The 15083-nt window shown below is 42.0% G+C and overlaps 1 protein-coding gene across 4 annotated transcripts in view; it reads left to right on the forward strand.

Moving 5' to 3' along the window:
- Positions 1 to 15083, forward strand: part of DVL3 (dishevelled segment polarity protein 3) — a 190045-nt gene that overhangs the window by 147204 nt on the left and 27758 nt on the right. For all 4 annotated transcript variants that reach the window (XM_040349745.1, XM_040349743.1, XM_040349744.1 and 1 more), the window contains 3 exons: positions 189 to 258; positions 1035 to 1174; positions 3190 to 3266. In XM_040349745.1, the coding sequence (XP_040205679.1) occupies positions 189 to 258; positions 1035 to 1174; positions 3190 to 3266 (287 nt within the window). The remainder of the gene's footprint in view (positions 1 to 188; positions 259 to 1034; positions 1175 to 3189; positions 3267 to 15083) is intronic.

The raw sequence follows: 15083 nt of genomic DNA on the forward strand, positions 1-15083 counted from the left end.
ACTACGTGCTCTCGCCCAGCCGAGCCACCTTGTGGAAGTATAACGACGGTGCGCGGTCGGCAAGTGGTTAATAAAAAATAAAAAAAATACTTAAACATGACAGGAATGTGTAATTTTAGGCCTATATACACTTTCCAGTAACATTTTTATTTATTTTTTTTTTATTTATTTTTTTATTCTTTTTCCAGTCGTCGTCTTTCAGCAGCATCACAGACTCTACTATGTCTTTGAACATCATCACAGTCACGCTCAATATGGGTGAGTATGGTATACTGATAGACTCTCCTTTCCCCAGCTTGTCCAAAACAATGTTAAAGTGGAGTTCCACCCATAAATATAACATTACATCAGTAGTTTTAATAAAATGTCGTCAGTCCTTTACGAAAATTTTTTTTTTTTTTTTTGGTTGCCTACAAAGTGTTGTTGCTAGGCAGAATAGTTAATCTTCCCACTTCCTGCACCTAGGTGCTTAATGCTTCCTAACCTACACCGCACAGACTCCTGGGAATGTAGTGGGTGTAACTTTTCTCAAAGAATCATGTGACTTGGACAGCACAGGTGCTGAAACCTGATCTGACACTGCTTGTGCAGCACTGAGCATGTGCGAGATCTGCAAGGCTGAAATCAAGGAAGTCATACAGTCTGGCTTCATGATGCCCACACTTAAGATGGCCCCAGTCAATTTCTATTTTATAAAGTGTCTAAATGCTGTAACAACCTAACAAACCGGACCTTAGTTTACAGACTAACTTTACTAGAATACATTAAGCTTGTGTATTACAGGGGTATTTATATTTAAAAAGTGAAATTGTGGCCGGAACTCCGCTTTAACAGTTGACACATCTCTACCATCAGAATGTGTTGGTTCTGATGGGGCATCTAACAGTTTGACCCAAAAGAGACATTTGTAAGTTTTTCAGATTTCAAGGCACCAGCTATTTTGTTAGTTACTGTGTATTTCCTAGAATGATCTTTATTTTTGTTTTTTATTTTATGTTAATTATTTTCCTGTTGTGTATTATTTGTGCAACTAGAGAAATACAACTTTCTGGGCATCAGCATCGTTGGACAAAGTAATGAACGTGGGGATGGAGGAATCTACATTGGTTCCATCATGAAAGGAGGAGCTGTGGCTGCTGATGGGAGGATTGAGCCAGGAGATATGTTACTGCAGGTGCTTGTTACATCTAGATTTATCCTCCAAAACTCAGAGAGCAGTATTAGAACTCGTGCACGCTCCAGCTGTCAAATCACCTGTTATGCATAGGTTTGAAATGTTTTCCTGCCCCTAAACGCCCTTCTATATTAGCCTGTGTGTCCATGCACATATAGCCATTTAGAGACAAGTCTGAACGCACAAATATCACATTCAGGAGAGGCGCCTTTTGGCAGAATCACCCGATGCGTCTATATGCTAGGTGCGTTTATTTCACTAAAATGGATGAACACCTAAATGCTCGATGCACCTAAATGTGTTTTAATGCTGGTTTTCTTCTGCCAGGAGAAAAACGTCAGAGGAGCATAGTGTGCACGAAGCCTTAAAGAAAACCTGTCGAGGGAGAAATATGTAGGTTGCCATTGCCAACCTCTGTCAGCAAAGTCAGTTGCTCATCTGTCATGCTAATGCTTTGGTACTTTGAGTCACTGATCCAGATCAAGTATAGAAATTTTTAGATTTTTATGACTTTGCTTGCTCCATACTTTCTCTGGACGTTCCCATGGCAGGTTATTCGGTTCTACATTGACCCAGTGTTTATAATTCTATTAACAAGCCGTTTGCTCTTTGGTCTGGCACAAATGTACTATTTTGTTAGGTAATGCAGTACACTGTGATTTATTTAGTACACTACTGCAAGTCCTGTAGGTTTGTCCTCCAAGGAGCATGTGGAGCTGTTGCGCTCACAAACGATCTGTTTGGATTCTGTTCATGTATGGCTTATGATGCTATATAACAGTGGTTCTCAACCTTCTAGTGCCGTGACCCCTTGATAAAATTTCCCAATTTGTCTGGGCCCCTAACAGTAAAAATTTTCGTACCATGGGTTGTCAGCACCCAAGACAAGTGATTTGCGCCTTTAACCCACGGACATTTTGCGCTCCATAAGTCCCTTCCACTCGTACAGTATTGAACAGGAATTTTAGGATGTATCATTTTTTGTTCTCCTTTCTTTCCCCTTTACCTCTCTATCCTACATTTTTATTTTATTTTCCCCATCACTTTCTCTAGCCATCTTTCTTTTCTTTCTCTTATTCTTTCTCTCCCTTTCTTTGTTCCTACCCCACTTTTTCTCTCCCTTCCGTGTATTCTCTATTTTTACTCCTTGGGGGGGGGGGGGGTGTTGGGATCAGTGGTAGTGCTGGCGGGGAATTGGGATCAGTGGCAGTGCTGGTGGGGAGTTGGGATCAGCCAACTTAGGTGCTCTTGATCAAGGTCATCTGCTGATCTGAGAATTGTAGTGGGGACTTTTAATGGCAACTATACTCACAGGTAGTGTTACTCACTGTGTCTCCGACTTTGTGTCTCGTAGCAGTGACACCAATGTTGAAATCAGGATAGGGTCCTCCAGCCTTTCCCACTTCACATTCCTCACCAGTCAGCTGACATCTAGTCTCTGCCCCCCCAGCCATGCCGTGAACTCAATGGGCGGCTGCGAAGTGGCTGAGTGGGTGGCCGTGGGCTCCAGGGAAAGCCTTCCTGGGCGGCTGCAAAAAGACTGGGAGAGTGATGCAGGCTTCAGGAACAGCCCAGGATTCGGTGACCCCTGGCAAATCCTCATTCGACCCCCCCAGGTTGAGAACCACTGCTATATAATCACCAGTGATGTTTCCTACGCTTTGCCTCTACGATTAAGCCCTGAAAAGGTACGAAATGCGTCTGAGGCGTTCTCTACAGGTGGAGAACAGGAGTGAGAAGCCATCTTTTACCAATTTCATTCAAATTTATGTAATAGGAAGTCGGTGTCTGTGTGCAGAAGGGGCACCATTTTGTTGAAGCACAAATTTTGTTTGTGCGCACCAAAAATAATTTTAGTGTACTCTCTTCTGAAAATAGACACTTGTGAACAGTCGTAAAAATATAATGCATCACAATTTGCAACTGCTGCCATTTAATTGTTTTCTAGCACAAAATGTGCAACTTTCTTGTGCAGAATTGAAATTAATTAGGTCCTGCATCTTTGATTTCTGCAGGTCAATGACATAAATTTTGAGAACATGACCAATGATGATGCTGTCAGAGTCCTTCGAGAGATTGTGCACAAACCAGGGTAAGTCTGTAAAGATGTAATTTTATATAGATATTTATTTATTTAGCAGTTTTACATTACAGATGGAACTTGCAAGCTTTTCTCACAGCAACTCACCCCTAAATACTTTGGTAACCATAGGGCAAAGTCCCACACATGGCAATTGAGAAGCTTAAAGGGTCACTAAAGGAAAAACATTTTTTTGCTGAAATGACTGTTTACAGGGTATAGAGACATAAAAGTTAACGGATTCCTTTAAAAAATTATTAAAAATTGAATTTAATCTATCATATAATGTGCCTCGAGTTTCACTTTCGGTTTTAAAGGACATACATGAAGTTCCGGGTGAGAGGTGAGTCGGGAAGACTCACAGAACCAAAACACACAAATCCAGGGCAGTGTTTTGTTTTTAAAATGAATCTGATTGGTTCTAAGGAGTTTTAGACACACAGTAATGACAGCTTAGACCACCGTGAAAATCTCCCAGTACGATGGTTATAAGGAAACAGGCAACCAGGAAGTGTGGAGATCACAGCAGAATTACAGCTACTTCAAAGCAAAAACGAACAATGCAGACATGAAACCAGTACTGCAGTAAGGTAAAGGAAGCTATTTAGCTAAAAAAAAAATTCCTTTAGTGACCCTTTAAAGGGTCATTAAAGGGAAAACATTTTTTTTGTTGAAATGACTATTTACAGGGTATAGAGACATAAAAGTTAACTGATTCCTTTTAAAAATTATTAAAAATAGATAAAAATCAATCATATAATGTGCGTCTAGTTTCACTTTCACTGTTAAACTGGTTTCATGTTTCTGTGAAGTAGAGAGAGTCACAGAACAAAAACAAACAAATCCAGGGCAGTGTTTTGTTTTTAAAATGAATCTGATTGGTTCTGAGGAGTTTTAGACACACAGCTTGGCCCACAGTGAAAAGCTGCCATGAGATTTTTCATAAGGAGCCAGACAAGCAGGAAGTGTGGAGATCAGAGCAGAATTACAGCAACTTCAAAACAAAAACGGACAATGAGGACATGAAACCAGGACTGCAGTAAGGTAAAGGAAGCTATTTAGCTAAAAAAAATATTTTCCTTTAGTGATCCTTTAATGTCACCCAAATAAACTAGTCCTTTCATTAAAGTGGATGTGAACCCTTTCATATACCCAGTGAAATGACTTGCCTCAGGTGTTACACAGAGATGTAACACATCCATCTACATAATGTGTACCTGTTTATCTGCAGCCCCCACTTCTCTACATCCTTTCAAAATCCAGAATTTATAAAGTTTGTCTGATCATTGTGGAAAAAGGGAGCAGAGCTGAAATTACACTCTGCACAGCTCCGTGAATAGAACTGACAGCTGATTGGAGGAAAGGGCACACTCCCTTACACAACAGACTGGAATAGGGCAAAGTCTGTGAATCAGCTTGTTGGTTCCTCCCCTGTCCCCTATTATCTCTTGGAGTCGGTCAGTGAATTATGCTGGTGGCAGAGGAATGAAGCAGCAGACATAAATGACACTTAGTGCATACTTGTCTCAATTAAGAGCACCATCGAGGGATATGCTTTGTTCAGATTTCATGAACCTAGGTTTACCTCCACTTTAAGTATTTAAGGTATAATATGTCTTTAAGGACTGTGTTCATTTTCCTGTTGTGGTCTACTGCATGCAGAGATGGAGCTGCAATCTTGTTATGTAGTCATACATATTGTAAAGTGGACTGTTAGATATTGCACCAGGGAGCATATAACCTGTGAATGGCTCCCCATGCCACGTGAGCAAACCTCTGTGTTCAGTATGCCGCACTGCAGCCACTTGGTGCAGGACATGGAAAGCAGCAGCAATTACTGTAGTGGTGGTGGCCTCTATACTGATGATCTTCTTCCACAGGGATCCCACAGGTAGGGCATATATGCATTATTAAATGTATCCATGCTGGACTAATGTAACTGTCTCCTAATTCCATACCTGGAATTCACCTTTAATATAATTCAAAAAGGAGTGGAGTTGCGCTAAAAAGTGTTAAATATATGTGACTTATCAAGTTATAAATAGTGAACACTATAAAGTCCCAAGGAAGAGAAGAAAACTCTTCTTAAACAAATAAAAACGGTGTAAAAGTTCTGTGAATAATTAAATTCCATATGGAATCACAACGTGAAGAGAGATCTGGATCACTGCTCCCTGAAAATGCTGACCCTTACCGGATAATCAGATCCAAATGGATCAAGCCGAGCAAGTAGCCAAACACCGGGGCTGCACAGGAGATCTGAATCTTGATATGGTCTTCCCAGCAGTCCGTCAGTGGAACATCCAGAAAGCAAAAAAAATAAAACTAGATAGTGTGATATTGTCTGGTATTCACACACAAATTCTCCCCCTGTGACTGGCAGACGGACAGTGTGACATGCAAACCACCACCAAAGTACACACTGACCCTTACCAGAGCCCTGGATCTAGATAGATCAAAAACCGCAAGGGGGATATAGGCAGCCAATGGAAAGGATCTTCTCTCAAAACAGTCCTCGGATTCACCAGGCAATCAACAGTCATGGAGAAGAAAGGCTCACAATGGTGTGATAACGTTTAAACATTTATTAAATAAAAAAACGTAGCACACTTACATATGTAACACTAAAAACAGCATAAAAGGATCCGGCCGGTAGTAGAACGTGTAGTCCTCAAATCTCGGTGACGTCAGTACGTCTCCTCCCGACGTTTTGTCTAATCAGACTTGCTCACTTTAATATAATTCAGCTTATCAGTACTTCGATGTGGTGGCTGCATTGGTTTTCTTTTTCAGACTTTTTCTTTTTAGTTTTACCTGGTAATTTTGTCAATAATAATCTGCTTTGACGGTTTTGTCTTATAGATTAAACATTTACATTAAATGTACAGCATCTCACAAAGTCGGTACACCCTTACATTTTTTGTAAATATTTTATTCTATCTTTTCATGTGACAACACTGAAGAAATTACACTTTGCTACAATGTAAAGTAGTGAGTGTACAGCTTGTATAACAGTGTAAATTTGCTGTCCCCTCAAAATAACTCAGCCATTAATGGGTAAAATATAGGGGGCACTAATAATTAATAAATAACAATGAAAATCATAGGACTGCACTCCTGAAGTCACTAATAATCCTTATCAAATAAACAAATATGCACAAAACATTATCAAACATATGATTACAAATTATTGTGAAATATCAATTGGTGCAAATATTCAGTCCCAATCTTAAGCACAAAAAAATATTATGATAATAAATCAAAGTCCAAAAAACACCAAACGTCCATTCCGTGCTTGCTGTGATATACTGATAGAGAAGTGATCCTTCACCAAACTTGAATAAACACCCAAAGTGACTGGATAAGTAATCTGCTTACCAGAGCACATTGACTCTCTTTTTTAGTAAAGGAGTCAATGAGAGCTTATGCAGGATAATGTCTGCTCACATAGGCTGAAATGGAGGTATTAGGCGACTTCCTCCTTAAAGTTCTCGACCGGATATGAAATAACAATGGAAACATCCATAGCGTAATTTTGTTTATTAAAAAATGAGCAAAGATAAAACTTAGCCAAATGGCTACTCACATTTAAAAGTGCCTATCCTGGCACTGGGGCTGCTGGCTCTAATTGGTAGTCTGGGGATCTGCCGTGCTCTCACCGCACTCTGTCCGTGGCGTGTGTTCCACCTCACAGGAACCAACAAACAGCAGGGCTGGAAATGACGTACGTAGCCATTAATGTCTAAACCATTGACACAAGTGAGTACACCCCCAAGTGAAAATATCCAAATTGGGCCCAAAGTGTCTATTTTTTGTGGCCACCATTATTTTCCAGCACTGCCTTAACCCTTTTGGGCATGCCACTGAATGTTGGAGGCCTTGAGCTTCTCCACCTTCCATTTGAGGATACCCCACAGATGCTCAATAGGGTTCGATATGGAGACATGCTTGGCCAGTCCAACACCTTTACCCTCTGCTTCTTTAGCAAGGCAGTGGTCATCTTGGAGGTGTGTTTGGGGTCGTTATGTTGGAATACGGCCCTGCGGCCCAGTCTCCGAAGAGAGGGGATCATGCTCTGCTTCAGTATGTCACAGTACATGTTGCCAATCATTATTTTCTCAATGTACTGTAGCTCCCCAGTGCCGGCAGAACTCATTCGGCCCCAGACCATGAGACTCCCACCACCATGCTTCACTGTAGGCAAGACATACTTGTTTTTGTACTCCTCACCTGGTTGCCGCCACACGCACTTTACACCATCTGAACCAAATAAGTTTATCTTGGTCTCATCAGACCACAGGACATGGTTCCAGTAATCCATGTCCTTAGTCTGCTTGTCTTCAGCAAACTGTTTTCGGGATTTCTTGTGCATGATCTTCAAAAGAGGCTCCCTTCTGCGACGACAGCCATGCAGACCAATTTGATGTAGTGTGTAGCGTAAGGTTTGAGCACCGACGGGCTGACCCCTCCACCCCTTAAACCTCTGCAGCAATGCTGGCAGTACTCGCGTCTATTTTTCAAAGACAGCCTCTGGTTATGACGCTGAGCACGTACACTGAACTACTTTGCCTGACCATGGCAAGGCCTGTTCTGAGTGGTACCTGTCCTTTTAAATCGCTGTAAGGTCTTGGCCACCGTGCTGCAGCTCAGTTTTGGGGTCTTGGCAATCTTTATGTAGCGCAACAATTCTTTTTTTCAGATCCTCAGAGTTCTTTGCCATGTTGAACTTTCCTTGAACAGTATGAGAGAGTGAGAGCAATAACACCAAATTTAACACACCTGCTCCCGATTCACACCTGAGACCTTGTAACACTAACGAGTCGCATGACACCAAGGAGGGAAATTTTTTAATTGGGCCAAATTTGGACATTTTCACTTATGGGTGTACTCTTTTGTTGCCAGCGATTTAGACATTAATGGCTGTGTGTTGAGGTATTTTGAGAGGACAGCAAATTTACACATCTATACAAGTTGTACACTCACTACTTTACATTGTGTAATTTTTTTAGTGTAGTCATATGAAAAGATATAATACAATATTTACAAAAATGTGAGGGTGTACTCACTTTTGTGAGATACTGTATGTAAAAGCCATATGGCTTGCCTTCATTCTATCAGCAGAATTGAAATAATTTTCAGTCATTCTGGAACTCCCAATAGTTATGTATAGACATTAACTGACAGAATCCTGAAATGGCCAATCCCTGTTGGTATAGTACAGGAGATGGGCTACAACTGAATTATTTGCATCTACCCAGGGCTGTCTTAATGAGAGGGCACACCTGGGCACTGCCCAGGGGCCCCAGCTGCACGGGGGGCACCTGCACTTTCCCCAAAGTATCTGGTCCTTGAGCCCACGCTGCCCTGAAATTGGAGGCCCCATGATGGCACAGAGTGATGGATACACAGGGGAGGCAGGCTGGCAGCTGTGCCCCATGCTGTGCAGAACGATACCTATTATTTCACAGCCAGCAGGGAGGGGCAGGGCCGAAGCGCCAGTGATGCTTTGATCCCACCCCATGCTAGCTTGAATGCTCGGGACTCGAAGGCTGCGGTGTAGGAGCTGGAGTGGGAGCTCTGAGAGCCCACCTGCAGAAGTTGCATTGTGGATGGTGTCATGGTGAGCCCAGCTGTCCAGCACTGTTTGCACCGAAAGGCTTGGAATGCCCAGAGGGATGTTCCGTTTACATTGTAGGGGCCCCAGAGCATTACTTTGCCCAGGGGCCCATGATGCTATTAAGACGGCTCTGCATCTACCGTCAGGTGGTTGAAAACTGACAAAAAAGCTGCAGCTGCATATAACCCTTAATACTCAAACGTTTGCTTGACTTCTTAGAGAAATGTACTTGTTATGGAGGTTTTTTTTTTTTTTTTCTTGCTTCCTGGATGTTTATTCCAAACTGATTCTTCTATTAAGATATTGGCTGCACCGTAGCCACTGAGGCTTCATATGCCTCATTTGCATCGATTGACTCCTTGGCAGAGCCTTGAAGGGGACTGTACCGGGACCCCACTGGGTGAAAAGACGCAGGGACCGCTTGTAATGTTGCTGTCATGCACTCGATACCGCTATGAGCGTTTACCTTGGCACGCATTGCCGAGTAGCTGCAGGGTGCTTTTTTTGGTCCAGAGCCATATCTACACTGAAGTATTCCCATCAAAGGGTGAAGCCAGGAAGGGGTTCATTCATGCGTCTGATTTTGTGGCTAAAAGTGGAAGACCTCTTAAACATTCAGATCCCAGGGGTACCCTTAACCTAATGACACCTTGGGGGTCTAGCTAAGCTGCCTTCCTTCCTTTGTTGCACTCATGGGTATTGTGCACCTGCGTGTAGTCCCTTGGTAATACATAGTGTGTCTGCACAGCCCAAAGCACTCACTGCCCCTGTGCCGCTTTTGCTTCTGGGGACTTACTACATCTGCATGCTCCTTTGTCTTCTTTGGACGTGTTATTTTGGTCCAGCAACATACTGGTCTCCCCTCCACTGTGGGCACATAGGTGATCAAAATCACAATATCTAGGTTGGTGCGATCAACAGGTGCTGACTCCTTCAATACTGCTGCAGGGTTTTGAGTAACCTTCTGGGGACAAGATTCACGAGCATGGCAGGTCCTAAATAAATGAGAAAACTTGGTTCAGCTTTTAGTTCAGTTGAGAGTGGTAGTTCCTACATTCAAGCCCTAGTACCCTTTTTTTAGTGACTCTCTAACTTCTCTGATTGGTTAATGTTCAGCAACTCCAGTCTCCTCTTTGCCATGGTCCCAGAGGAGGAGTTTACTATTGCAGAGGATGATCCCTCACCTTTTGAGGCATCTGATCCGTGCTTGTTTACACAACTCCTGACCCTATAATTGCTCTCGAGCATTATTATGGTGACTGGTTGTTTCCTGCACATATAACTTAAATCACCTGTTTGTTCTAGCCTGAAAACTAATAACACAACACTGACTTTCATCTAATCCACCTTCCTTTGCACAGTGGTGTAATGCAGTAAATTCTATACTGGAAAGGGAAAAAGTAACCAGCCAACATGGGGCTGCCCAAAAAAATTCAAAACATTTGGTCCCCCTGGTAACCCTCACCAGCATTGGCCTCTTCCACCCTTTATTTCTTCAACTGACCTAAATGTTGTTGCTCAACTATGATGAACATAGTCCTGTGCTCTGTAAGATTAAGGTTTTGCATGCCGCCGGAGTAACCAATACAACTTCCTGGGCAGTTGGCCAAGGAGGAATTATTAGAAACTTTTATTTTATCTATAGTCGGTAAAAAACAGTCTCTGTATTCTAAAACTGCCTGTGCTTTAGCTGGATATTCTTGCTGGAACTTTCTGTATTCTATGACTACAATTTTATTTTTGTGCATACTTATATTATACTATATCATATTTAATATTGCACAACATGTTAAAATGTGGCTTAAAAAAAAGGCCTGTAGTTTGAAGTAATAGGGTTCTTCCCTTCTCTCAACTGATGGCTATACACTGTTGACCCCCTCTCGTCTGACATCCATTCATCTATCTATTTAATAATCAAAGGAAAATTGTTGGCTGAGCAGAGGCTGCATCGGATTGGATTGGCCAGGACAATTTGTTTATGAAAGGTTTCTTTGCCAAGACAAATAGAAAAGTTAGCTGTCAAAATTCAGTTGTTTCAGTGAGTGATGCCTTTTATCCTTGCATTATAGCATAAATAATCTTTATGGTAAGCTTTAGTCACACTCTACCAGAGCCTGTTAGTGCCTCTTGGGCTTTTCAGTATCCAACATCTGTGTCTTAGATTAGGCTTTTGTTCACATGTTTGAGCTCCAACAGGTGGATGTAGGCCTCTTTTGATGCCAGGTTCGGACGTAAGGTGCTTCAAGCTACTCTCGAGTCTTCTGATTCATTTTTTGTTGTATTTGGGCCTCCTGTTCTTTGAGCTCTTGGCCTCCCTTTAGTTGGAATGCTTTTGGTCATCCAATTCATATTGATTTAAAGAAGTCTGTGTTCAGTCCTGTACATTCTGGAAAAAAGGATATCTAAACTGTTCAGTACAGAACATGCAGTTGTGCTCATAAGTTAACATACCCTGGCAGAATTTTTGATTTCTTGGCCATTTTTCAGATTATATGAATAACACTAACTTTTTTTTCACTCATGGTTAGTGTTTGGCTAAAGCCATTTATCAATCTACTGTGTTTACTCTTTTTTTTAAATCATAATCACAACAGAAACTACCCAAATAATCCTGATCAAAAGTTTACATACCCTGGTGATTTTGGCCTGATAACATGCACACAAGTTGACACAAAGGGGTTTGAATGGATAAAGGTAACCATCCTCACCTGTGATCTGTTTGCTTGTAATTAGTGTGTATATAAAAGGTCAATGCATTTCTGGACTCCTGACAGAACCTTGCATCATTCATCCAGTGCTGCACTGATGTTTCTGTTTTGAGTCATGGGGAAAGCAAAAGAATGGTCAAAGGATCTGCGGGAAAAGGTAGTGGAAAGAAGTTTGGGTGAAGTATCACCACGATGTGACCCCCGTTGTTCGTCCTAACTCAGTACGGCGCCGGAGACCCCCCTCTGACCAATGATGTCACACAGAAGCCAATTCAGAGAGTGATCTGATCATATATCTTTATTCATGGTTTATATAAGATTACAAGAAGTATATTAAGTGTCATAACGCATCGAAAAACATCAACCTGGTCATACACCAGGTGCAAAAGTAAACATATAAAAGTACATCAACAAAATCATTTGAAGACCTGCTTCTCATAACAATATACTGAAATGTGTCACTTAAGACAGACTTTTGTCTATAAACTACAAAACAATAAGATAAGCTTTAAAGGTCAATAATATAGAACATAGCTTGTTCCAAAACAAAACTGTTACTGAGAAATGTGTGAGAGAGGAATAATATATCTAATCTAATATATATATATATATATATATATATATATATATATATATATATATATATATATATATATATATATATATATATATATATATATATATATATATATATATATATATATATATACACACACAAAATGGATACTTATTCTAAAATGGAGTCACAATGGCTCATATCCTTACAGGGATATAAAAATATATCCACGGAGTGGAGAATGCCAATCGGCAGTGTTCAAACGCTAATCAAGTGGAAAATGAGGGGATCTGTTGAAACCAAACCACGGTCAGGTAGACCAACTAAAATTTCAGTCACAACTGCCAGGAAAATTGTCCAGGATGCAAACAAAACCCCACAAATAACCTCAGGTGAAATTTACTCTCTAAAAACATGTGGTGTGGCTGTTTCAAGATGCAGAATAAAGAGGCACTTGAAGAAAGATGGGAGTTGCCAGAAGAAAGCCATTACTACGCAAATGCCACAAAGTATCCTGCTTATAATACACCAAACGGCACAGAAATGAGCCTCAAACCTTCTGGCACAAAGTCATTTGGAGTGATGAGACCAAAATCGAGCTCTTTGGCCACAATCATAAATGCTACATTTGGAGAGGAGTAAACAAGGCCTATGATGAAAGGTACAGGGGTGATACGCTGTTGTTTTGAGGATGTGTGAGCTACAAAGGCACAGGAAATTTGGTCAAAATTGTTGGCAAGATGAATGCAGTATGTTCACAAAAAATACTGGAGAAACATTTGCATTCGTCAGCCAGGAAGCTGCGCATGGGACCTGTCATTTGGCTACAGCAGAATAAAGTGAAGGTTCTGGAGTAGCCATCTCAGTCTCCTGACCTCGATATCATTGAACCACTCTAGGGAGATCTCAAGCGTGCAGTTAATGCAAGACAGCCCCAGAATTTCCAGAAACTGGAGGCTTTTTGCCGAGAGGAATGGGCAGCTTTACCATCTGAGAAGATAAGAGCCTCAGCCACAAATGACTTCAAGCTGTCATTGATGTTAAAAGGGGCAATACACTGTATTAAGAACTGGGGTATGTTAACTTTTGATCAGTCATTTGGGTAGTTTGTGTCGCGATTATGATTTAAAGCAGACTTCCAGCCTTTTTATGTTTATTAAAAGTCAGCAACTACAAAAACTGTAGCTGCTGACTCTTAATAAACAGACACCTGCTTCACGGCCGGGCACTCGCTGCGCTGTATGAGTGGACAGTCGATCTCCTTGAACCTGTCACGTGTCCCAGGATATCGCCTAAAGGGAGGGGCCACCTAAGGCGAGAGGGGGAGTCACCTAGGCGGTCCCTGGGCGGAAGGAGGAAGTGGGACACGAAGTTCCATATCGAAGCCCCCACTCCCCCCCAAAAAAATGACATGCTAAATGTGGCATGTAAGGGGGTGAGGAGTGCTTAAAGCGTAAGTTCCACTTTTAGGTGGAACTCCGCTTTAGTAAACACAGTTGATTGATAATAAATTGCTTCAGCCAAACTCTAACCATGAGTGAAAAAAGTTTGTGTTCTCATTCATATTCTGTGAAAAATGGCCAAGAAATCATAAATTCTGCCAGGGTATGTAAACATATGAGCACACTTGTATGTTTGATAATGGGTTATAAGGAGCCACCTACATGGCAAAAAAAAAAAATTTGATAGAGCTGCCCCCAGAGCACACCATATAACCCAACCACTCCCTAAGACTTCAGATTTTTTGCTAGCACCCTAGACCTGTTCTCCTCTGGCAAATAATTTTTCCTTTTTTATTACAATTTTATTTTTTTAAACTTCTATCAAGATCTTACTGCCCTGAACTGTCTAGCAGACCTTTTTTTGGTCCAGTATCATGGATAAGGCAAGACAGGGTTTCTATGTATTTACAACAGCTCCAGGTTTTTCAGAAGCTCTTTTCTTAGAGGATTTTATTGAGGACACTAAAATAGGCAACAGAAGATTTCTTGCCAAATGCTCTCTACGGTGGGCACACTAATTGACACAGTGCCCTTTAATCCAGATCTGAGACATCCCTGACCTCTGTGTCCAATTAGTCATTTTAAAGGATTACAAAATGGTTTCCATCTCTTCCGCACCCTTGTTTCTCCTTTCGTCTTTCAGGACAGCCTCTGAGATGTATGGCTCCTCCCTCCGGGACAGGAAACATATATACCAATAGTTAAGTCGGTCCTCCAGGCCTCCTGTTCAGTTTTTGTGTTTCGTGCCGGAAGGGGCACGTAAAGGAACCATAGGGAAGCTCATTATCTCAGGACTGTATTGGGAGAGCACCCTGGTATGAACCATCCTCGGCCTGTTAGCCTATCTGGGGAGTTTAGGGTTGCTAGAGACACTGTTGCCAAATATGCTCAGAGAGAGCAGGACCCCGGGTGATGGCAGAATCCGTCCCTTTTGTTTGTTCGGTTACCTTGAATGGCAGATGCATCAGATGGCTGGAGGGTGAGAGACGCCGTTTTCAGACAATCGTTTGCAGTCATCTTCCGAAGGGCAGAGTTTCTGCGTTCCAACGACAGGAAGTACAACGGTACTTCCGACGGAACCGCGTCATCGTTCCGAACTCCTCGGCGTGGCTGTGTTTCACAGGGAGTCTGAGCAAGGGAGAAAACGCTCGGAGACAGAGTTTACACCCAAGAGCATGGAGAGTGCAGTGGCACATTCAGACTCCGGTTCTACAGTTTTCGGCGTTTCTCAGGTAAGCGTGCTGAGGGCAGGCCATGGCTTACTCTGGTAGGCTAGGGTTTTTAGGCCCTGTTTATCCCCTTCCTGGGTGGAGAGCCCCTGGTGATGGGTGAAGCACTGACTAGGCTAGCAGCACACAGTGGTGGTAGATAGCAAGGCTGTGAACTAATGGGATTGTTCTTTTGTTTGTTTGGCTTTTAGGTTAAAGCCCAGGACAAGACACAGCC

Source organism: Rana temporaria, chromosome 4 (assembly GCF_905171775.1).
Source record: "Rana temporaria chromosome 4, aRanTem1.1, whole genome shotgun sequence".
Classification (NCBI taxonomy): Eukaryota; Metazoa; Chordata; class Amphibia; order Anura; family Ranidae; genus Rana; species Rana temporaria.